The sequence below is a fragment of the Balaenoptera ricei genome, chromosome X (genome assembly GCF_028023285.1).
Source record: "Balaenoptera ricei isolate mBalRic1 chromosome X, mBalRic1.hap2, whole genome shotgun sequence".
Classification (NCBI taxonomy): domain Eukaryota; kingdom Metazoa; phylum Chordata; class Mammalia; order Artiodactyla; family Balaenopteridae; genus Balaenoptera; species Balaenoptera ricei.
In genome coordinates, this window is record NC_082660.1 from 115798815 (window position 1) to 115824456 (window position 25642).

At 35.3% G+C, this 25642-nt stretch overlaps 1 protein-coding gene across 1 annotated transcript in view; it reads right to left on the bottom strand.

The window, feature by feature from the left end:
• ZNF280C (zinc finger protein 280C) overlaps positions 1-25642 on the bottom strand; it is a 61781-nt gene that overhangs the window by 19710 nt on the left and 16429 nt on the right. Inside the window, exons 5-14 of the mRNA XM_059910127.1 lie at positions 25437-25502; positions 25201-25337; positions 19745-19859; positions 16673-16843; positions 16414-16523; positions 14621-14841; positions 10003-10160; positions 9206-9306; positions 8293-8439; positions 2169-2300 (exon numbers count right to left, since the gene is read on the bottom strand). Coding sequence (XP_059766110.1) covers positions 2169-2300; positions 8293-8439; positions 9206-9306; positions 10003-10160; positions 14621-14841; positions 16414-16523; positions 16673-16843; positions 19745-19859; positions 25201-25337; positions 25437-25502 — 1358 coding nt within the window. The remainder of the gene's footprint in view (positions 1-2168; positions 2301-8292; positions 8440-9205; positions 9307-10002; positions 10161-14620; positions 14842-16413; positions 16524-16672; positions 16844-19744; positions 19860-25200; positions 25338-25436; positions 25503-25642) is intronic.

The following is a 25642-nucleotide window of genomic DNA, read 5'->3' on the forward strand; positions in this document are numbered from 1 at the left end:
AAAATTTAAATCTCAAATCCTGAAATAACTCTGGAAAGGCATGCATTACTCTTTGGTAACTATAAGACAGATCTCCAGAATCACTGTTAACACCTGAAACTTATATAATATTGTACATCAACTATACCTCAATTAAAAACAACAATGCACCCCCCCAAAAAAACCAGATCTCCAGTAAATGTGACCTTCTCTCTCTGGGGGTTCTTCGGGCAAAGGTTACTACTGTGGAGGTTACATCAACTCATCATACAGCATGGAGAATTTAATAATATTCAGAATTTTCTTAGAGGGAACTAATATAAAATTTCTCATTTAATATTCAGAAAAAGAAATGTCTGATTATACCCATTGGTTGATAATGAAAAACAGTCACCTATATATTTGGTATCATACAAAAAGCACTGAACTAGGAGTCAAAAGACCTGAGGTTAAATTTCAGTACTACCTCTTCCTAGCCATGTGACCCTGAGTAAGTAACTTATCCTCTCTAAGCCTCATCTGTAATATGGGAATAATACCTGCCTTCTCTACCTCACTGGTTTGCTACAGGGATTAAATAATAGAATGTATGAAAAAGCACATGGAAAGCTTAATTCTGAAGTGCTAACAAGACATTTAGTATCATTTATTAATAATATCATAATTATAGTATACTAATTATTACTATTATTATTAATAAGGGAAGATACGAGAGAGGATTGCACTGCTTATGTTAGTATTCTGCATGTCTTGTTCCAGCATGGAATGAATGGACTACAGGGAAGGATACTGGATAGCTTCTCTCCCTCTAGAGCTTCAGAGCATTGCTTTACATTATTTTAATGAACTCAAATAGCAGACATACTCACATCAAAGTTTAGTACTCAAATATAAGTACTGAATGCTTGGGAATTATTTCACTTTGGATTGTGCATCCCTCTACTGGAGCAAAGAGTCAAAAGCTGACTTTACATAAAAGAAGTCAAAGAAAACAGATGTACATAAGGCAGAGGGAAAATGAAATTTGTAGTCAGATGTGTGTTTGCTCACTTAACACTGCAATGCTAATCAAGAGAATTTGCTTCTCTAAGAGTAGACTCAGTAATACCAACTTCAACAAACTACGGCATTCAAGGCATTATGACAGATGTTGGAGACACAAAGATAAATTAAACATGATTCCTCACCAGATGAAGCAGACATGTACGCTGCCAACTGGAAAAGCTCAAAAACAGACTACAGAATATTTTTTTTTAAAGTTAAGGTTTTTTTAAAAATAATTAATTAATTAATTCTTTTTTTTTGCTGCGTTGGGTCTTTGCTGCTGTGCGGGCTTTCTCTAGTTGCGGCGAGCGGGGGCTACTCTTCATTGCGGTGCGTGGGCTTCTCATCGCAGTGGCTTCCCTTGTTGTGGAGCATGGGCTCATAGGTGTGTGGGCTTCAGTAATTGTGGCTCACGGGCTCTAGAGCGTGGGGTCAGTAGCTGTGGCGCATAGGCTTAGCTGCTCCGCGGCATGTGGGATCTTCCCAGACCAGGGCTCGAACTCGTGTCCCCTGCGTTGGCAGGCGGATTCTTAACCACTGCGCCACCAGGCAAGTCCCCAGACTATAGAATATTGAAACAGGGCTTCCCTGGTGGCACAGTGGTTGAGAATCTGCCTGCCAATGCAGGGGACACGAGTTCGAGCCCTGGTCTGGGAAGATCCCACATGCCGCGGAGCGACTAAGCCCGTGAGCCACAACTATTGAGCCTGCGCGTCTGGAGCCTGTGCTCTGCAACTGGAGAGGCCGCGACGGTAAGAGGCCCACGCACCGCAATGAAGAGTGGCCCCCGCTCGCTGCAACTGGAGAAAGCCCTCGCACAGAAACGAAGACCCAACACAGCCAAAAATAAATAAATAAATTTATTTAAAAAAAAAAGAATATTGAAACAACACAATGACTCAGTCTCCAGTTAATATAGTTGCACTCACTGCAAAGGAATATGCTCCAATATAGCACATTTCAATCAACTCAAAAAACAATGGATAAAAAATTTTCTTTCCAAGCATAAGAATGATAAAACCTAAAATTAAAATTTTAATGACAACAAGAAGTCAATTTTTAATATTATACTGAATAGATAAAAACAGGCAGGGGTTTATTTCTATTATCATACAATGTTAAAATACAACATATTTAAAACTCACTTTTGTACCAGGAGGCAATCCTTCTAGCTCTTTAGGCTTTATAAATGTCCGATGCTGGGTCTTGTGATCCAGTTTCTCTTTGTAGGTCAAAAATTGTAGTCTGCATTTTGTACAACGATAAACTCCTTTCTTCTGTTTACAATAAATATTAGAAATAATATTAGAAAATAATTTCTACCACCACAAATCCCGAGACCTGAAATTGCTAATTCTAATAGCTAAAGAATTTTAAAACCAGAATTTTACCACATCCTATCATAAATAATTCCAAAATATTTCATTTTTTACAAGTACTTCTTGCATTAGTATTTGAGTTTCAAAAGTATTTGTTATCATACAGGCAATCAATATGATAATTATATCAATTAGATTACAGTGGGACAAGTCCTATACTATTTGTAGTGTGAGTTTATCTAATTATTAATTTGAAGTATAAACTATTCAAATATATGATACCATGAAAATGAGCTATATTATATTTTTATTCTTGGAAAGATCAAATAATTTTTGTTATTTCCATTTGTTTCACAAGTTGGTAAACTGAACTTTCTAAAACCAAACAAATTTAACCAGACACTCCCAAGAAAGTTATGTTATAGAAATGGTTGTATATGTCAGCGTTTGTCCAACAGAACTTTCAACAGTGATGATAATGTGCTATACTGCACTGTCTGATATGGTATCCACTGCCACATGTGGTTATTGAGTTCTTGAAATGTGGCAAGTGCAACAGAGAAATCGATTTTTAAATTTTATTTAATTTTAATTTTAAATTAATTTAAATTTAAATAGATGCACGTGGCTAGTGACTGATATTGGACGTTATGGTTACAGAAGCATAAATCAGAACAACTGATCTGAATTTACTATTTGAGAACTCCTTGACTACGTTCCTTCTGAAACCTGGTCATATTATTACCTTACCAATAGGAAACAGGACCGAAGAGAGATGTAAGGCACTTGCTCACAGCTAGTTAGTGTTCTTTCTACTACATATTAGCAACTGCAGTTTTTTGTATATGCTGTCATCAATTAAAATATGTATTGTACATTCATCTGTAAATTTGGAACAACGTACAAATATAAAAATGTTTTCTCTAAAGCTGTATCTCCACAGGTTCATCACTATTTGCATTTAAAACATAAATAAACATTTAGGAAAAATCAAATGAGGTAACATACATTAAAGTACCTAGCCATTACTGGTGCACAGCAGGCATTTGATACATAAAAATTCCTTACAAAGTTCAAAGCAATAGGTAAATATAATGTACTTGTATTACTATTTTAGTTTCATCTTAAGAAGTATGGTTAATTGGATCATATCATAGGTACAGCCAACATAAACAGATTCACCTATATGTACTCAAGAGAGGGGAAAGAGGGGGAAAAAAAAACTCAGTCAAGAAGCTGACAGCAAGGTAACATGACAGAAAGTTCCCCAGATATAGTTCCCAGAAATCTTTTCTCTACCTGTACCTATATCTCATCCAGTTTCATGACTTTAAATAGTATTCATCCAACTGCCTACTCAACATCACTACTTGATATCTAACATGCACTTCAAATCAACATGGACAAAATTAAACTCTAGATTTTCCCCCATCCACCCTGAAAAAAAATCTGTTCCCTCCCTCATCTTCCCAATATCTCAATAGATGGGAACGTCATTCTTGCAGCTGCTCAGGACGGAAGAACTTGGTCACTCTTAACTCTTTCTCTCACACCCCACTGATAAAACCTTTTAGCTCTACCTTCAAAAGCATAATCTTTCCACTTGTCATCACCTCCAACCACTGCCACCAGATCAGTCCAAGCCACTCACCCGCACTCTCACAATAGCCTCCTACCTTCTCGTTTCCACTCTTCCCTCCCAACAGTCTATTCTCTCCATAGCAGCCAGAATAATCTCTCACATGCCTAAACACTCCAATGGCTTCCCATAACACTCCAAAATCCTGACTCTGGCTTACAAGGCCATATACTATCTTCCCCGCATTCTATTGCTACAACCTCATTTCCTACTACTCTTCCTCCCACTTGTTTACCATGCTCCAGCCACACTGGCCTCCTTGTTGCTTCTTGAACATCTAGATATATGCTCACCTCACTGCCTACTTACTGTTCCCTCTGCCTGGAACATTCGCTCCCAGATAGCCACATGGCTTAATCCCTTATTTCCTCTGGAGAGGCTTCTTTGACCACCCCATATAAAAAAACGGAAGCTACTCTTTCACCTCCTAAGCCCTGGCATTCCCTATCCTCACGTATTTCCTTCCTATGGTACTTATTATCAGCTGGCATACAGATATATTCAGACATAATACACATTCTCATTCTCTCTCCCCCCTGCCACCATAATGCAAATTCCAGAGGGCACAAACTTTGTTTTGCTCACTTCTGTAAAACAGTCCCTGGCATACATTAAACAGTAAATATTTGTTAAATAACCAGTAAGGCAGGCAGCAAGAGACTGACAGAGAGTGCACATGAGAAGCAAGCACAATTAAACTAGTTCAAAATGTCTGCCATTCCATTCAATGAGCATTTGCCCAGAGCCCTGAGATGGGGACATTAACCTACTGTTCCCTTAGATGGACTCAAGTCTTTCATATCTCTCTTATGCATGTATACCTGTGATGTGCTGAGAATAATACAGTACGTTTTTCATTTTAATTTTTAAATTTTATTTATTTATTTATTTTTGGCTGTGTTTGGTCTTCGTTTCTGTGCGAGGGCTTTCTCTAGTTGTGGCAAGCGGGGGCCACTCTTCATTGCGGTGCGCGGGCCTCTCACTATCGCGGCCTCTCTTCTTGCGGAGCACAGGCTCCAGACGCGCAGGCTCAGTAGTTGTGGCTCACGGGCCTAATTGCTCCGCGGCATGTGGGATCTTCCCAGACTAGGGCTCGAACCCATGTCCCCTGCGTTGGCAGGCAGATTCTCAACCACTGTGCCACCAGGGAAGCCCCCAGTATGTTTTTTAAATAACATGTTCAACCAAAAAAATGGTGACCTATTCCAAGGGTAGAGAAAAAAATTGTGTTGAACTTTTTGACAAGGATACTATATCTTTTGGGTGATTTGAGGGTTTTCAAGGCTAATTCTGACTCTCTGTAATATCTGCCTTTAGACCTAATGTCAGTGAAGAATGACTCTGTGGTAAAAGCTTGGGCCCTAGGTCAATTTTTGGCTCTGCCAACTATTAGAGAATGTGACACTGGGCAAGGTAACTTACTTACTTTCTATAAAGCTTTGTTTCCTTATCTATGAAATGGAAATGATTGCATACCTGCTTTGTAGAGTGGTTGTAAGGATCAGACAAGATAATGCAAGTAAAAGCACTAGTGGCTGTCATACAGCAAGTGATTAGTATATGTTAACTGCTTGTTATTACTATAAAGATCTAATGAGGCTATTTAACACATCTGAAATCCTTCATCCTTTCTTAAAAGTTGTACAAACTACATTGTTAGCTCTGAAATCACTCAATACATAATAATCTATTCTTTTAAGGAAAAGGTTACAACCAAAGTCTTTAAAAAGAATAAAATGAGCCACAGACTCAACAATTCTTATGGTCTAAAATTGCCCTAATATCATCTCAATTACAAGCTTATAATCTTGCTCAGCTATGGCTTTTGAGTCTTTTGTGAACAATTATATACAAACTGAAATACTTTGAAGGATGCCTGACGACGCTTCTTATTGATAGAGTCTTTCCTCTATTGATTGCTGACTGCCTACCTCTTAGGTACTCCAAACTTACAAAAAAATTGGGCACCCATGTTGTGTCAGTAGTCCCAAGACTACTCCCCGGTTTGATGATTCAATAGAAGGACTTATAGGGCTTAAAAGCTGTTATACTCACAGCTATGATTTATTACAGTGACAGGATACAGAACAGGATTAATAAAGGAAACAAGTGCATTGGGTGAAGTCTGGAGGATACTGGCGCCAGTCTCCAAGTGCCCTCTCCCAGTGGAGCTGCATAGGATATGCTTATCAATCCCCCAGCAACTAACTGCAGCAACAGGTATGAAGTTTTTTGGTTTTGTTTTGTGTTGTTTTATTTTGTTTTCCAGGGAAGCTCTCTGAGTCTAAGAGCCCAGGTTTTTCATGGGGTTCAGTCACCAAATCTTCAGACTCCAGAAGAAAAGCAGGCGTTCACCATAATCATATTTTTGCACAAGATCTAGAAAAGCTGGTACCACATGGCTCAAGGTTCCAGGCGTGTAAAACACTCATCAATTAATAACAAAGGCTCAGTTTCCACAGTTAGCCAAGAGCTAGTTATGCAAGCAGACTCTTCTGAAAATGTGCATGATTTGAGCAACTCAGACCCGCTGGGTTAACGCTTTCCTATATATGTGGCAAGTTAAGACATACAACTCACGGCAGCAAGAGTGACTACAGATCAGGTTAAACCATTTAGGAGACACAGTCCACATAGCAAGCCCATCCGTCTCTTTCTTACCTTTCTAAGCATCTATTACTCCCTCCACATCTACACCTCACTCTGGAGCTTAGTAAAGCACAAGAGAAAGAATTACATTAAAAGCTTCATAATAAAATAGAGCTACTGCTTTATATCTCATTCTTTCTTTCAAAATCAAAGGTTAAAAGATGAAATATAGAGCACCAAGATCAGTGTTTCAAAAACTCTATTCCTCAAGAAATCTTAATATGTACTTGTGCAAATAAAGGATTCAATAGTCAAATAAGTTTTGGGAACAACATATACAATATCACTTGCTTGGAGATTTATGATCTTTTAAGCATGTTTTAGCATGTTAAAAGCTCTGAAAAATCCTATTAAAAAATAAACAAAAAACTATTCATTTTGTAAGTGCAGCCATTTACTGAATTTCTTTTTCCAGGAACAATTTTAGAGTAGAACATCTATTTGACATCTGATGGAACATGGGGGAACTCTAGAATAGAAAGATTTTGCCAGAGTTTAACAGTGAGGTGACATACCAGGATAAAAAAATAAGCATGTTGCCATAACACAGGTGATCTTGAATGTATTTGGATATTCTATATTTATGATTTTTTCCAATTAACAACTATAAGTTGATTTCATGATTATATAATGACTGGAACTGAACGCAGTGTTAGCACAAGTGCTGAATAAAATGGCCATGATAACGCATTCAATAATAAGGAAATGTAATGAGCTGATCAGTGAGGAGGCTAAACTTGATTACATAATCAGATTCAGTAAATTCACTGACTTCTGATTTTGGCAAATGTATGACTGCTCTTTCAAGCACTCAAGAATAGGCTCACTGTTCTATCAAGTTTTCAGCCCAAATAAAGGATGGTCTAATTGTGTCAGGAAAAGAACCAGCAAGCATAAAATGAAAATTCAAGGGAAAGGTGCAAGCACTAGTACTGATATTCCAGAAATTACAAAAGCAGAACTGGTAAAAGTCATCTAAGAAACAAGTTATAACCTAAACACTGTTCTTTGGCATAGTTCACATATCTAGAAATGTGTCATTGCTGTTTCCTTTGTCACTGCACTGGCTGCTACAAGAGACCATCCTGGATCACTGATGACAACCACATGTCTTCTCATAATAAAAAGTGGGCTAGGGAATTCCCTGGCGGGCCAGTGGTTAGGACTCTGCGCTTCCACTGGTCAGGGAACTAGGATCCACAAGCCGTGGGGCCAAAAAAAAAAAAAAGGTGGACTAGAAAGTGGAGATAAAGTTTGAAGAGAGAGGAAAACAGAAGATTGTGAATCCTCAATCTTATCTTCCTTAGTTCAAACTTATCCTTTCCCCTGCTCTTTAAAATCATTCCCATTCTCACCACTCTTAAACCCTTGAAATGTCCAATGTAAATATTCCACTCATCTTTCCTCTTCCCCTCCACACTAGGCTCCTATTTGTACCTACCTTTCAGAATTTTCACTATCCATGAGCCTCATCATCACCAGGAAGCAGACAAAGAAAAGAAGTGGAAGTTTCACAAGTATTTCAGCATAAATTATAAATTAATGGTGTCATTTGGAACAACTTTGCTTTCCTTCTAGAACAAATCTAACCAATGTTCTAAGTTTATATATATAACCTTTACACTAAGACAAAATGAACAAATAAGAACTGCTATATCTCACCTGATGCTTCATGTAATGATTCATGTAGGGGGTTGCCATTCTACTAACTTTGAGGCAAAATGGACACAGCAAGTTCTTAGTATTTTCATGGGATGCTCTAAAATGAGTTTCTACATCAGAAAATGTTGATGATCTAAACTGGCAAACCTAGAAATATAAAGAAGATTTAATTTAACTTGAAAATTTATAAACGGTATGCAATTATATCAAAGTAGCAACAATAAGTCATTTGTTTAGAGTAACATGATGTACTACTAATTCAGCTCTGCTGCCTATACAACCAAGGATCCTGATACTGCAAGTAATACAGATAATCTCTGAAGCAGAAAAGTTGTCTTTCAAAGTTTAGGGATATATTCCTAAACATCAGTAGATTCCCTTCTTTTCAGATCTACTATCCCCCATCCTGACTTGAATTTTCAAAGTCTGACACCTCTTGACCTATAAAGTTTTTCCTGTTACGTCAAATGAGGATTCTCTTCTTTGGATTTTAAATAGCATCCAGGCTGTAACAGAGGCAATTTATCTTTATCTTGCTATCTTACTGGGAACCACTTGAAATTCGGGAAAAATACTGGCCCCAAAGCCTTTAGTTGAGTTCCCCGTAACTAACAGTATTTCTTATTTCTCTAACACGTCTATATTCTTCCCTACAGGGTAAGAAAGTCAATATGTTTGTCTTTCTCCAGCAGGGCTTTTTGTTTGTCTAGTAGAGGGGTCAGCAAACTATGGCCCACAGGTCAAATCCAACCCACCATCCACACATACATGAGTTAAACCAAGAGTTTCAACTATTGAAGAGGGTCTTCATTTTAGTAACTCATTTTTATTTTAAAAAAAAATCAAAAGAACAATACTATTTCATGGCATGTGAAAATTAAACACCTAAATACACAATAAAATGTGTGTGTACCTGGCAAACATATGGCATTTCACCGGGTTTATGAGTGTCCTTCATATGTTGTAAAAGAGTCTGTTCTGTTTCAAATGATAATTCACAGATTTTACAAATAGCTGAAAGTGGAAAAAAACACATTACATCATTTTAAGGATGTATAAATCAAAGATTCAGTTTGCACATCCATAACAACAGCAACAACAAGTAATAATAATAATAATAATAATAATAACAGTGGTGATGGTGGTTCCAACAATTCTACAGTGGTTAATTCTGTAACGCTGTTCTAAGGACTTTGCTTAGTATTAGCTTGTTTCATTCTCATACCATCACTGAGAGCTGTACTGTTAAGTTTTATCCCCATTTTTCCGATGAGGAACCTGAGGCACAGAAAGATTAATTAACTTGACTGACATCTCACAGCTGTATTAGAGGCAGAGCTGGGATTTGAATCCAAGCTAACTCCAGACTCTGTGATTTTAACTATCACTGCAGTTACTTTTCTTATTAGAGTGTAAATGAAGACCATTAATTTTATATTTGCAAACCAGGGAATCTGAGTTTTATAATTTACTTCCTACATACAATGCATAAGTTATGCCAAGGAAGCTTCAATTTACAAGAGGGACTTCAATTTTAGTAAGTAATTTTATTGAAAAGTTTATACAAGTTAAAATATGCTTTCAACTTTGCCCCCAAATTACAAAATCTATCTCTTATTCTTATTTTTCCATCAGAATTCTTAAGGATTCTTCATAGGTTAGATAATCAAAATCATTAATGTTCAGGATTTTAACAAAATTGTGACTTACTAGAAAACTCATGGGGAGTGTGTGTGCTCTCAATGTGACACTGCAGCTGGAATGGTGTGGGATACTGACGGTAGCAGTGCTGGCAGGTGGTGTGGTTTTCCCAGCTCTCAGTGTTCTGTTTCTCATGTTCCAAATGATGTTTCATGTGGTTCATAAACCTATAAATGATTGTTAACAGATGCAAATATTCAAATTTATAACCAAAGACAAATCTCACAAATAAGTATCTGAACCTAAATGCTAAAAACGCAGTTGTATGACTCAAAATAACACCTCCAAAGCCATATAGTCCTCTGGAAAAGTGTGCACTTCAAATGATCACTTTCATTAAGTGCATCAGCAAACATTCTTCTTTGCATCTTTGTTTTAAAATAATCCATTAATATAGTTAATACGAAATACTGCTAATTTGCTTCTTCACCATTATTTCAGATTAAAATTTTTTTGTAAAGAAAAACAGCAGGCTTCTTTACCATACATGAAATACTATTTACATTTTAAAATAAAATACTTAAAGGAAACTCTACCACCAAGAGCAGCTACAGAATCATGACAGAAATCTTTTGACGGCCTTGCGATATACAATAGCTTTCAGCTGCTCAAAAGACAAATTGTTAGCATTTTTATTTGTGCCTTGGTTTCTACATGCATGTAATAGCAATTTTAATACCTATAATTACAAGAATCTTTTGTTTTATTTAATGATACAGGTTTACTGTTAGCACAAACAGTTCATTTTAACTCGCAGACTGTGCCCTTTGTAGCACAGTCCATTTTTCAGTTCTACATTCTGCTATGTCAGATTCCCTAAAAGGCTTCTTATGAGAAGGAACTATGACCTTTAATGGCAGAGAGTACAATATAAACAGGCATATCTATTTCAAACGGCTTACTGAAATGTTCTACTGAATTTCAACGTAAAGTTATTTAATCAAAATTACAATCTCAAGTCTGGGTCAAATATTAATAGCTAGTCACTATGAGTCCCTAAAGGAAATAATCTTGAAATGAAGTAATAATGTCAGCAACCTAGGCAGCAATTATTACAGAGGCTTTAACATTTATCTCCTCACACCTTCAAAACACCACTTCTCTTTAGAGCTGCTTATGGTACACTGTGAAATATCGTTTTTTCTCCTTTCATTTTAACATCATCTCTATTAAATCTATTTAAAAATCCTAGTCTTGCCTAAATATTTACATATAAAGGTCATGAGCCATTAACCTTTCAGCTCACAACTTTAGTAAAATTTATTTGTATAAAATAATCTGTTAACCAACTAGCTATCTCTCAGTTATTACCCTGCCCCCATCAGCAGCTCACACTTCTTAAACCAGTAGATGGAGATGTGGAAAAAAGGAAACCCCTCACAAGGCTATTCTCAAAATAAAATAACCCTAACTGGTTTTGGTGACACTCACTGTAGGGAAAAATATACTACAATATGTTGACAGGGCTGAGAGGAGAAATCTTGAGCTATTAGCGTCTACCATCCCTTAAAACCATCAGTTTTCCATCCTAGTTTTTACCATTAAGGTAAAATGTTATTTAACACATATAACATCTTCGGTTATTCAGTGTTTACTGTTCCGGTTTCATTTACTAAACAGTATGTCAAAATGCCACAAAATTCCTAGGTATTACAAAACATGGTTAGTTTAAAATTTCTAGATATTCTGATAATCTAGAAATCTGTAGCCAGTCTTTTGAAATGAAAACAAAAAAACAAAGAAAATTTCATGCTTAATATTAAATGGGCTAATCTTAAAGAAAAGCCAAAAAGCTAATGCTGGAAGAACTTCTAATATCATATACATAATATTTAAGTATAACAAGGAACTTAACTAGTGAACCACTTTTCTATGCATTTTACGAAATTTATCAACACTATTTTCTGATTTTTTTTTTTTTGGCTGCATTGGGTCTTCGCTGCTGCGCGCGGGCTTTCTCTAGTTGCAGTGAGCAGGCCCCTCACTGCGGGCTCTAGGCACATGGGCTCAGCAGTTGTGGCTTGCGGGCTCCAGAGCGCAGGCTCAGCAGTTGTGGCGCATGGGCCCAGCTGCTCTGCAGCATGTGGGATCCTCCCGGACCAGGGCTCGAACCCGTGTCCCCTGTGTCACTGGCAGGCGGATTCCCAACCACTGCGCCACCAGGGAAGTCCCTTTTCTGATGTATTTTACTATAAGAATGATAATATGGAATGAGGTCTCAGAGTTGGGTGTGTTTTTTTGGCATTATTTTATTTTTATTGCGATATAATTGACACATAACACTGTATAAGTTTAAGGTGTATATCGATTTGATAATTTATATATTGCAATATGATTACCACCGTAGCATAAACTAACACCTTTATCACATCAGATAATTATCATTTCTTTTTTTATGGTGGGAATAATTAAGATCTAGTCTCTTAGCAACTTTGAAGTTTATAACACAGTATTGTTGTCTATAACCATTATGCTGTGCATTAGATCTCCAGGACTTATTTATCTATAAGAAGTTGCAAGTTTGTACCCCTAAATAACATATCCCCAATTCCCCCATCCCTGGTAACCACTGTTCTACTCTGTTTTATGAGTCACAGAGTTTTATCGTAACGTTGTTTCAGTGTTATATCGCAAATAACAATTTCTCTTCTGTTAAGCTACTGGGACCATTAGCAATTGATGGCTGGTAGGGCTTGATAAAAGGAGGTAAAGAAGTGTGAAAACTCATATGAATAATATAAGTGAAAGGTCTTTGAAAACTATAAAACGCTACCATAAATGTAGCATTCACAATTGTTTTAGGCTTATATTACAGTGCATTTCAGTGTTTTTCTATGTACTTCATTTTGGACCCAAGAATTCACCAGAAAAAATAAATGCTGAGCTTAGAAATGACCTATCTATAGAATGTTTAAGAATGCTAGTTATAAATGATGGTTTTCAAGGGTAAATATTTTTAAAAGTTTATAAGCATGTATGTGTCACAATATAGGTACAGACATACATATACATATATGTATCTCACCTAAGGGAAGTGCATTGATGTCTGCAATTTACTCTGAAAAGTATAAAAAAACTCAGATGGGTCTATGGATAAATAGATATGTAGTAATGCAAGTAGAGTAAAATATTAATGGTAGAATTGAGGTGGTAAATATATAGAGATGTTCACTGTAAAATTTTCTCAACTTTGCTGAATATCTGAAATTTTTTATAATAAAATATTGGAAAAACAATGTCAGGCTATATAGCCAATTAAAAAATACCAATCAATATGTCTCATTACTTTGTTCTTGTTATATCTCACTTAGGATGATAGATATGTAATATGCCATATAACTCAAAGACTGCAAAGTATAAGTTCCTAAAATTTTGAAGCATACATGTATAACTCCTCAGAATTCCATTGAGAATTAAATCTCTACTTTGAAAATGTGTTAAATTATAAAATCAAAGCAGACATGTTGCATAGAACTGGTACTTCTGGGCTTCCCTGGTGGCGCACTGGTTAAGAATCCGCCTGCCAATGCAGGGGACATGGGTTCGAGCCCTGGTCCGGGAAGATGCCACATGCCACGGAGCAACTAAGCCCGTGCGCCACAGCTACTGAGTCTGCACTCTAGAGCCCGCGAGCCACAACCACTGAAGCCCGCGCGCCTAGAGCCGGTGTTCCACAACAAGAGAAGCCACTGCAATGAGAGGCCCGCGCACCACAACGAAGAGTAGACCCCGCTCGCCGCAACTAGAGAAAGCCCGCCTGCAGCAACAAAGACCCAACACAGCCAAAAATAAATAATAAATTAAAAAAAAAAAGAAAGAACTGGCACTTCTCTAAAGAAGACGATCAAAAAAATCACTTTTTCTGTAAGGAAAATGTACTAAAATTATAAATATGAATTGTAAAAGAGAACATTAAGGGACTTCCCTGGTGGCGCAGTGGTTAAGAATCCGCCTGCCAATGCAGGGGACTCGGGTTCGAGCCCTGGTCTGGGAAGATCCCACATACCGCAGAGCAACTAAGCCCATGTGCCACAACTACTAAGCCTGCACTCTAGAGCCTGTGAGCCACAACTACTGAGCCTGTGTGCCACAACTACTGAAGCCCGCGCACCTAGAGCCCACGCTCCGCAACAAGAGAAGCCACTGCAATGAGAAGCCCGTGCACCTCAACGAAAACCCAACGCCTCCAATAAATAAATAAATAAATAAATTTATTAAAAAAAAAAAAAAGAACATTAAATAAGACAAACATGGTGGAGGTAAAATTGGATAAAGTGGTTCTTCTTGTGATAGGAAAAATAAGATTCAGAAGCAGTTAAGAAATAAAAATATCTCATGGAAATTCCTAGTTCAATGATAAATACAGAGAAAAGAATGATTTTCCCCTAGCTTAAAATAAATTTTGTCCTTTCTTAAGCTATCTGAAATATATACAACTAAAGTGGATCCAAGTGTCAAACTCCTAAAAATACAAGAAAAGATAAAAGCTTTTCAACATGAAAATCTGCCTTTATTCTTAGTAGAAAGTTAAAATTGCTTATCTAGGATGGCACAGAAAAAGAAATACAATATTTACATCGGTAGCATCCCAATTTTCAAATAGAAATAGAAATAAGTATTTACATACCTAATATTATTTTTAAGAACTTTCAAGCAACTGAAGCATTTAAATGTTGTATAAGTCTTCTGTTCCACATCAACAGCTCCTTCATGTCTTCCATAGTAAAACTCACTAACTAACATAACCAATTTTCCTTTCTCTGCACCAGTCTCATTTTTATCTTCAGTACTGGAAAGTTCTACTTTACTCATTTCCAAAAATGCATTTACCATGTCTGGACAACAACGCTGAAAGAGAAAAAAAAATACAAGCCTTATTTATATTTCTTTTAAAAATTAGACATCAAAAAATGATTCTGTGTTTATAACTAGGGCCAGCTCATGTGGAAAGACAGTCTCACATAGTTTTAATCACAAACAATAAATAAAAGCTACATTTTAGAAAAAGTCTGTCACTTTCTCCAGGTGCAGAAGTATATATAACATGCTATGATTTGTGTATATTAATAGATGGAAAATAAGAACATTCACGTGTGCCTGTATATGCAGAAAGAAAATCAAAGAGGATACAAAACAAGTTAATAAAAAATGATTCCTTTGTGAGTTGTATTGAGAACTAGGCAAACAGGAGTCCGGGTGAGATTTTTCACTGTATTCCTTCTTATACTTTTTGAATCATGTGACTATAATTACCCCCAAATTAAATAAACTAAAGATAACTAACAAACTCATTCCTTTCTTTTCTCTATCTATGATGCAAAACATAAAAACATCACTTGATTGTGTATCTCTACACAATATTACATAAATAGGAAACCTGAAAGCATTGTAGAAGTTACTTCTTACTTTTAAAACCAAAGCCCAAAGTCCAGTTAACAGAAGTCACACTCAGGGAGATGGAAATAGTGATAGATCAAATACAGTTTTGCCCAAGAATAAAGAGACTGTAATTGGAATTCTAGGATGCTCCTTTTCTTTCTACATTTTTTTGTAAAATGCTGAATTTCAATGAAAAAATTGCCAATCTTTGAAATAGTGAGCAATAACTTTTACTAAATAGTTTTCTTTACCTTGCATTCTTCTCATCCCTTGTTTCCTGCATATATTCTACACCACCTTTTTTCTTGCCTCCTTCCCCGCTTCCTGCCATTTATACTGGGCATACGAAAAGAATATGGACTATCTTTCCACAGACACAAAGGACACTGTAGTATCTACTAAAATATTTTTAAATATTTTCATTAGTACTTTGAAAATTACCTAAAACCTAATTTCAAGAGCTTCTTACACCAATATAAATCTAGAATTAATTTATAACAACTACACATACTATATTCTGGATTGAGTTAAAATTATCATTTCATATGAAATGCTCCATTAGTTGTTTATGTCTAAGTGCTAAAAATTAAAATGCAAGGCTAAGATTTTCATTGAGTAATGTGACATGCATATATCACCATGGACAAAAAATAACGTAAAAAAAAGGAATTAAGTTACATGAAAGATTAAGCACCTAATAAAATGCCTGCTTTCCAAGAAGTTTGAAGAATGGCATGACCTAGTCAATAAAATATTCTGATTAATATATTATTTCATTAAAAATTAAAATATAATATGTAGTGTTTGTAAACTTAATTTTAATAATTTAATGATTGGGAAGGATTTTAAAATCTCTTATAAAGTTAATCATTATGAGTATCAATTTTTACTTAAGTTATATGAAAATACCAATGAGAAGATTTCTTATCTAAATATCTGGATAAACTAGCATTTACTATATATCAATCCTTAATATTTTAATATTAATATTTTCAGAGATTTGTGGATATTTTTAAAAATCAAATTTTGAAAAAGTTTTACCTTCATGTGATATTTCAAAGGATCCAAAAGACTGAACTGAACATTGCACTTTGGACAAGATCTTAGAAAAGGTGGTCGAGTTTTATGGAGACTTGGTGAGGTATTTGTACCTAAAATAAATTAAGGAGTTTTATGAGTCAAACTCTCCTTTTTTAACCTTAAACCCAACCAGTAATAACAGTTTTAAACTTGATCACAATTTCTGAAATTTATGTATAAATAACACAATTTCTTTTTTATACGCCAGATTCATAATTACCTTTTGATAGCAAGACATGGGAGGATGTCACTGAAGGAGAGTTAGTTAAAGACAATGAAGCACAAGGATTTATGTCAGAAACTCTTTCGCTGGTCTTTGGCTTTTTTGGAGTAACAGTGTCTACTTTAGAAACAGAAGAACGTTCTATTATAGGCGGAGTTTCATCCACACCTACAATGATTAAAATAGTGGGAAAGATATTTGAAATTGCTTTAGTATAGAGTATTGCTTACAAATGCTACTAAAATGGCCTTACATTTAAAATTAAGTAAGAATACTTTGGAGATAAAGGTAATATAATTGAATTACCATATCATACAACTGACAATGAAGAATGACCAAAATTTACATGATCAATAGGTAGAAAGAAACTGCACATATAGCCATTATGGACTACACAGTTTGAACAATTCATGAAATAAACTTTTTATGCAAGAAAATTCTAAAGATGCTTTCAAATTAATATATAAATAGGTTATCATGAAAGAAGTCAGACCAAAAAAACCCAAGCCCCCCCCCCCCAAAAAAAAGGCAGCAGAGAGAATACTCTAAAAGCTCAGTTCCAAAAAATGAATTTCTCTTCAGATGCTTAAATGCATTTGAGCTTGTGAACAAAAACAATTTATATTCTAATCTAAAAATTTAGAGAAACTCCTTAAGATACTTTAAAAAATATCCTAAGATATCTAATGGAAAACCAAGCTGGTTCTTTTCCCACTTAACAATCTGATGGGTAGTTTAAATTATCTATTTAATTCCTACATGCAAAGTAGAAACAACTAATCTTAAATATCTTGAATGACAATACCTCACTTATTCATATGAAAAGGTTTGGAGTTAGTATGATGGCTTTCAAACTATGTTCCCCTGAGCCTCACGGTTCTGTTTTAGGGAATTCAGTGGGCATGTCAGATAGAGAAATTCTCATTTTACTTTAAAAAAAAAAATGAGACTTTTACATATTTTGTTTGAATAGAGATTTCATTGCTAAAAATAGTTTTAAGTTTGAAAACCATCACCTTAAAGGCTAAATAATTATGCAATTCAGGGTATTTGCAAGAGAAGTGGAGCTATTTAGGCTATAACCAGACCCAGAAAAAGTCCCTTTTGAAAATAACACACAATTGTACTTTGTGATAAAGATTCTAAAACTGCACATGTTTTAATGCTCCCAACTGTATACTAATAGGAGAAGCAGAATAGATATATGCCAGGAAAATAAGAGTATTACACCAGTGGGCTCCTCTGTCAAATCTGCGTTTCATTCTTTGAGATAACACAGAAATGATTTTTTTCCATCTTCAAGCACATGATTACTGACAGCTATATTGCAGACACTTGGGACTGATTTCTGTGTAATCACACTAACATTCTTCTCAGTTGCTTAGGTTAACTGAACAACCAATGAGTGCTGGTATTTTGGACTAGGCAACTAGTTATCTAATAGGCTGTTTTATATATAATTTTTAAGCATGCATAAATCTCCAAGTTAAATAAAATCACTCTGAGCTCAATAGCTTTAAATTCTGATTCTTCAACTTATTTATCTGTGTTGCCTTTGGCTTGTGCTGTTCGCTATCCTCAACAGTGCCAATAAAAATCCCATTCTCCTTCTTCAAAATCAAGTTCAAATCCAGCCGTCTCCAAGATCTTATGATCATCCTAGACAGGAGTCCATTAATCATGCTTCTGAACATATAGTACATATTATTATTCATAATTATCATGCTAACAACGTTTATTGTCAAGTCTTCTAAAGTTTTAATGAATTTTTCACTTCTCACTTATCTCATTTGAGCCTCAAAAAAGCCCTGAGATAAACAGAGCAAGAATCAAAATTATATAGCTAAATGGCTGATTTCAGGTCTAGAAAATGAATGCATTACGTGAGAAAAATAAAAATATCTATTTTAATAATATGAGAAAATTGAGGTGTAAAGAGGTTAGGGTGATTTAATAAAGGCTACAAAAATATTTAGAATAGAGGCTCAAGCCTACATCTTCCTAATCAACTATAACCTTATTTACCATCAGGGCAAAGTTACACTCTTTGCAGTGTAACAACTTAGAGAGAGAGAGAGTGGAAGCTTCAAGAATTCAGATTTTTTCTATGAATAAAGACTGTGTGCATTACAAAATCAGATTTCAGACATCTATTTCATCTTCTTATTTATTTTGGTTCTTGGTTATTTTACTCACTAGATAAGTGGCGCCTAGATAAGTGATTATCAAACCAAGTATTATCAAGGGAAAATGTTTTTGGCGCACATATTGCTATAAATTTCTTTCTATTTTGGTTTTGTAAATATATACTAATTTGTTAGTAAACAATTTAAATATTCACAAAAATTTTTGTGTACCTTTCTCCAGTTAGTGAAATACATCAAATTTGCTAACATAGAAACAATAATTGCTTTGGTAACAGGGAATTTTTCAACTAGATAAAACTCCTTCATGGCATACTATTTCAGGTTAATGAAGAACTTTGTTATGGTATACAATCAAAGAATTGTTAATTCTTCTTTAATTGGAAATTTTCATTATTCCTTCAATGGATATTTACTGAGTAGTTACTATGTGCAAATCACTTATTTCTTTAGTATTGCCATTTTATACTACTACTCTATAACCATATTTAACTATCACATCTACAACATTAATTTCGATAGAAAGACTCTAGCCTATTAAGAAATCAACTATAACCATGCACTTTTTCTCATACTAATTACCAAGTAATTAATACTTTTTTTTTAAACCACAGTATTAGGGTATCAGGGGACTTCCCTGACTCACAGAAATTATATTAAGATTTTTCAGTGCATGGCTGGCTCCAAGTTAGAATGAGCTCAAAGAATATGTTAGCCAACTTAATAAAAAGAAATAAAATATTCTACCATGAAATACGATTTTATATAAAATCACCCAAGAAAGGCATTCAGGAACGATTAGCTTCCATTTTACAACATATGAAAAACACAGCATGAAGATACAGGCTTCAAAATAGAAATCCATCGTATATGTATATTCATCAAGTCTCTTTTTATTATATTTATAAAAACTGCCAAACCAAACCTTCTATATAAGCTGTTGATCCATCTTGGGATAGTGGTATTGTAACCTGGATCAAGTCGAACACTGAATCTGAAGAATAATCCAATTCATCTTGTGATGAATTCTTTGTAAAATCCTGTAATAAGTTACAATTATTTTGTTTTACAAAGTTTTATAAAGGTAAATTTAACTGTATGTCAATACTATAAAGATAACCTTAATGATTCAATTACTAATAAGTTATAAAACACAAAGATATTTATTACTTGCTGTCAAAATCAGCATCTACTAGGTAAAGGGTACATGAGAACTCTCTGGATTATTTTTGTAATTTTTCTGAAAATCTAAAGTTAGTTTTAAATAAACAGTTAACATTTAAAAATAATGATAATATTACTAGCAAAGTAGAGGTTATATTTTGGTACAACTTTTCTGCAAGAAAATTTTGGGAGTATCTATCAAGGGCTTTAAAAAGTTCGTATCCTTTGATCCAATTATTCTAAATAGTCCATTTCCAAGAACTTATGCTAAGGAAATGAAAATATTTAATGGAGAATTATTTATAATAGCAAAAATTTAAAACCTGTATGTCCAACAATGGTGGAATGGTTAAATAAATTAAGTCATAGACTATCATGCAACATTAAGTTTTTCAGAAACAGCCAATGACAAAGAAATGTTTCTAATATAAAGTTCAGTGAAAAAAAGAGGACCAGACATCTGTGTATAAAATATAGTCCTGATTGATATACTCTATATACCATACTAACCATCTGCAGAAAACAAAATTCTCTTCCGTTTCTTTTCAACCCCTGCCCTGCTCCGCACCAAACCCCATACATATTACCTTTATCATGGGAATATAAGGATCCTGCTTGCATGTTTTGTGCTTACAAGTTGAGAGACAATCAGGTATTAAGAATTTTACTTTGCTACTAAGTTTTCTGTTGACAGAGACTTGTTAAGAAGTTATGGAGACAGATATCGAAGTGACACAAACCATTCTATTCCTAGAATTTGAGGCATAACAGGCAGATTTCTGCATTTGAGCCTTACACCATGTATTATATAAAATCAATAATAGCTATATGACTTAATTGTAACCAAGCACAATCTAACTACGAGGTAAATATTTTCTCCAAATATTTGCACTTAAAAATGGAAAATATTCACTAGCAATTCCCCAAATAGTTCTTTAACAGAAGTTCCTCCAAACAAACTTAACACTTTAAATCCTTTCCTAGGTGATAACTCTGGTCAATTAAGTACCACCGTTTCAGAGAGCAGATACATTATTAAACAAATAACTTGTTAAAATAATTCTCCAATTGGGATTTTTTAATATCTCATAAAGTAGTTCAGAAAGATACCAAATACAATGGTAAGGTACAAAAGGTGATAGACTGGGATTCGGAAGACTTGTCCATTTATTTAACTATGGAACCTTGGGTAAGTCACTTATGAGATTCAAGTTATTCCTTTGCAACTGAAATAATAGCCACCAACTATTGTCTATTTAAAATGTACTTGCCTCTTTCACGGTACACATGGTCCCAGACTTATGATGGTTCAACTTACGATTTTCCACATTACGATGTTGTGAAAGCCATACGCATTCAGCAGAAACCATACTTCGAATTTTGATCTTTTCTCAGGCTAGTGATATATGGTTCGATACTGGGCAGTGGCAGCAAGCCACAGCTCCCAGTCAGCCACGTGATCACGAGGGTAAGCAATCAATATACTTACAACCATTCTGTTTTTCACTTTCAGTACAGTATTCAATAAATTACATGAGATATTCAACACGTTATTATAACATAGGCTTTGTATTAGATGATTTTGCCCAACTACAGGCTAATGTAAGTGTTCTGAGCACGTTTAACATAGGCTAGGCTAAGTTATGATGTTTGGTAGGTTAAGTGTATTAAATGCATTTTTAACTTATGATATTTTCAACTTACGATGTGTTTATCAGGATGTAACCCCATCATAAGTCAAAGAAGATCTGTACTACATGTATTCTATTAAGAAGTTGTCACAGCAGTACTAATGAAGACCTAATATGATCTCCCATTTTATAAATAGGTAAGCTAAAGTTAAGTATGGTTAAGTAAGGTTCCCAGTACAACCCAGCTTGTTACTGATGATGAAGCTGGAATTAGAACAAAGGTCGGCCTTATTACGAAGCCTGTGCCTTAAGCTATATCACACTTACTTTAAAACGGATAATAATAATTATGTCCCTGCCTGCCGAAAAGAGTTATTGAGGTTAAAGAGAATTCTTAAACTTAAAAAGTTTAGAATTTCAGAGAAAATTCCCTAACATAGGATTCTCAATTCATTTGAGAATATATGTCATCCTCAACTGTGGCTGCATAACAGAATCACCTGGAGATCTTTCTGTTTTAATCTATTATGCCCAGGTCTCACCCAAGACCAACTGACAAAAATCTCTATTTTTAAAAAACTCCCTAGGATTGGGAACCTGATTGAGTAACTTTGATTAAACAACCATGCCCACAGAAACAAAATTCTGAGTTTGGATGAGCTCTAGTTTCTAACTTTCCTAACACGAAAGATATCCCTCCTCCTTATTATTCTTCTTCCCTGGGTCCAACATAGGAATGATTTTCATCTATCTGTATTTAAATAATGATATTTCCTTTATTGTTTTTTTGGTTTGTTTTTCCTTTTTTTCCCCCCCTCTTTTTCCCCCCCTTTTTTTGGCCTCACCGCATGGCTTGTGGGATCTTAGTTCCCCGACCAGGGATTGAACCTGGGCCCACCGCAGTGAAAGCGCCGAGTCCTAACCACTGGACTGCCAGGGAATTCCCTGGTTTGTTTTTCCTAAATGCCAAACAGCTTATTACAGTATGAGAAAACCACTGAGTTAATCTGATTCCAGCTAAAATCAAATAATTTTTGCATTTCTTGTAGCCTGCAATCATCAGGTGCACCTATTAAGTTTATAAAAACATTAAGAACAGCCTGTGGATACTTAGAGAATCCAAGTTTGAGAGCCAGTGGTCTGGGTAAAGGTTCTCATTTTAGAAATGAAGAAAGTGAGGCCCACAGAGGTTGTGACAATGCTCTACTTAGGAACAAAGACAGAATCAGCATTCAAGTCTCATTTTCAATCCAGGTTTCTTGGACTATTAGTCCAGGGCTCATATTATGATTGATAATAATTTCAGAATACAGATATAGGTTTTCCAAAATTGAATTTTTTGCTTGAAAGCTCAAATTTTATCATTGGCAAGAATAGTATCAGTTTTCTTCCATGATAGGCATGCTTTGTATATTTCTGAGTACTGAAAAACTGTGTGTGGCAGATAGACTCTAAAGGTGGCCCCCATAATTTCCTGCTGATATTTACACTTGTATAATCTCCCCTTGAGTGTGGACGGCACCTGTGATTGCTTTTAACCAAGAGAATATGGCAAAAGTGACAGGATGTACATGATTATGTTACATAGGCCATCTTTCCCTTGCTGGCTTTGAGGAAGCAAGCAAGCCATGTTAGGAAGGCCCACACGGCAAGGAACTGAGGACGGTCTCCAGCTGACAGCAGCAAGAACTGACACCTTCAGTCTGACAACCCACAAAGAACTGGATACTGCCAACAACAATGTGAGCTTGGGAGCAGTATTAACTGATACTGCAGCTCTGCCTGACACCTTGATTGCAGCCTGGCCCAGCAGAGGACCCAGTTAAGCCATACCCTGACTCCAGAGTCACAGAAACCATGAAATAATAAGTATATATTGCTTTAAGCTTCTAAGTTTGTGGTACTATTGTTAAGCAGCAATAAATAATTACTCCATGGTGCTTTGTCAGTCATCCTTTCAAGTAAAAATGGCATTCTATTTAAAAAAAGCCAGCTAGTTCAGCTTGCAGTTCAATCTCACAAGTGCTTTTCCTCAAGAAAAACTTTATACTGCAGATACAGAAATGCTTTATGATGCATACTACCCATTTCGTCACACAGAATATTTAAAAACAAGTGTATTCAAGGGTTGAAAGTTAATAAAATTAGAAACAATTTATTACTTCTTCAAGAATATTCTTAAGTGAAAGTGAAATTTTTCTACTGTGAGTGTTTGGTGGCCACCAATACAAAAACTACTAGTACAGTTAGTTGGGTGGCACTGCCTTGACTCATATTAAGGCACCAGCAGTTTCATCCTCCATTGCCTTTGTACCACTAGTGCAAATGTTAACAGAGTGAAAAGGGCAAACGTCTTAGGGTTAGTATGACAATGGTTTTGACCTCACAGACTACTGAGAGTCTCAGGGAACCCCAATGGTCTGTGAAATACACCACTGCTCCAAGGCAATGCTTCTATTTTTAAAAGCACATACTTAAATGTGTGTATGGATGTGTGTATGTGCATATTTTAAAAACTCTGGGCTAACCTGGATTGAAATCCCAGATCCATCATTACCAGCTGTGTGGCCTTGAGTGAATCATTTAGACTCTCTGAGCCTCAGTTTCCTCAACTACAAAATGGGGGAAATAACTACGCTTACCTCATAAGAAAGTCATAAGAATTAAAAGAGATTAATTTATATATAGCATCTAGAACTAAGACTTACCCATGTTGACAGACTAACAAATGTTAAATATTATCATTATCTATTATTTCTGTTAAAAGTTTTAAAAACTAAACTATGAAAGCATGTTTTCAAAATAAACAGCAATAATGACCTTGGAAAAATCTTCCCAATTAAGAATACCTGGTTCAGTTTACTGTCTTAAGAATTTTGCCATTATGCAATATTCATTACTGATTATACTTTTTTACTCACCTTTAGATAGCATAGTTTTCAATATTACACCTATTTAATTTAAGCATATTACCTGATTTATTGACAGGTTGGATAGTTAGTTCCTACAGCTATTATTCTGGGTATTGGCTGAGCCATCATAAAGATGGTGACATTTTCTTTTTCCTTTTTTTTTCTTTTTTTCTACTCTAATAAAGATGTTAAAAAAAATGGTATATATGTGTCAATCCCAATCTCCCAATCACAGACTCTTTGTTTATAATAGCCCTTCCACTTTCCCACGCTCCTTTTTTTAACATCTTTATTAGAGTATAATTGCTTTACAATGGTGTGTCAGTTTCTGCTTTATAACAAAGTGAATCAGTTATACATATACATATGTCCCCATATCTCTTCCCTCTTGCATCTCCCTCCCTCCCACCCTCCCTATCCCACCCCTCTAGGTGGTCACAAAGCACCGAGCTGATTTCCTGTGCTCTGCGGCTGCTTCCCACTAGCTAGCTATTTTACGTTTGGTAGTGTATATATGTCCATGCCACTCTCTCACCTTGAAGATGGTGACATTTTCTGATAGTGATTATGTTTCTACTGGGATGGTGACTAGCTATGACAGTCCACAATTCTGACTGGGTATTATAATATCCACTGTGTCCCTGATCTAATTCTGTAGTTTTAGAAACACTTACAGGTTTAGACATGTCCTGAACAATAGCAGGGCTACGTGAAGATTTAGATTCAGGATGAAATCTAGGCAAGGCAGCCACTGGATCTGATGTCGGGTCTTTGTAGTGTTCACTTGTAGGCGTGAAATCATCAGTAACATCTGTATTTTAAAATTACACAAATATTGAATATTTCTCTATACAACCAATTTTGTCAAAATATTTCACTTTAAAATTAAAATAATACAATAATACTATACCTTGACTGACTGTCTCAATCTCTATTTCCTTTGAAGATGAGCTGGGATTACCTCTGTTCAAAATATCTGTAAAAATTATATTTATTTAAAAAATTTTTATTTGAATGAAATATATATTAAGATAATAGAAAAAACTTTCCAAAAATATATCCATATATAACCAATAGTTGAAGTATATTTTTTTCTCTTAATGGTGACAGGGTTGT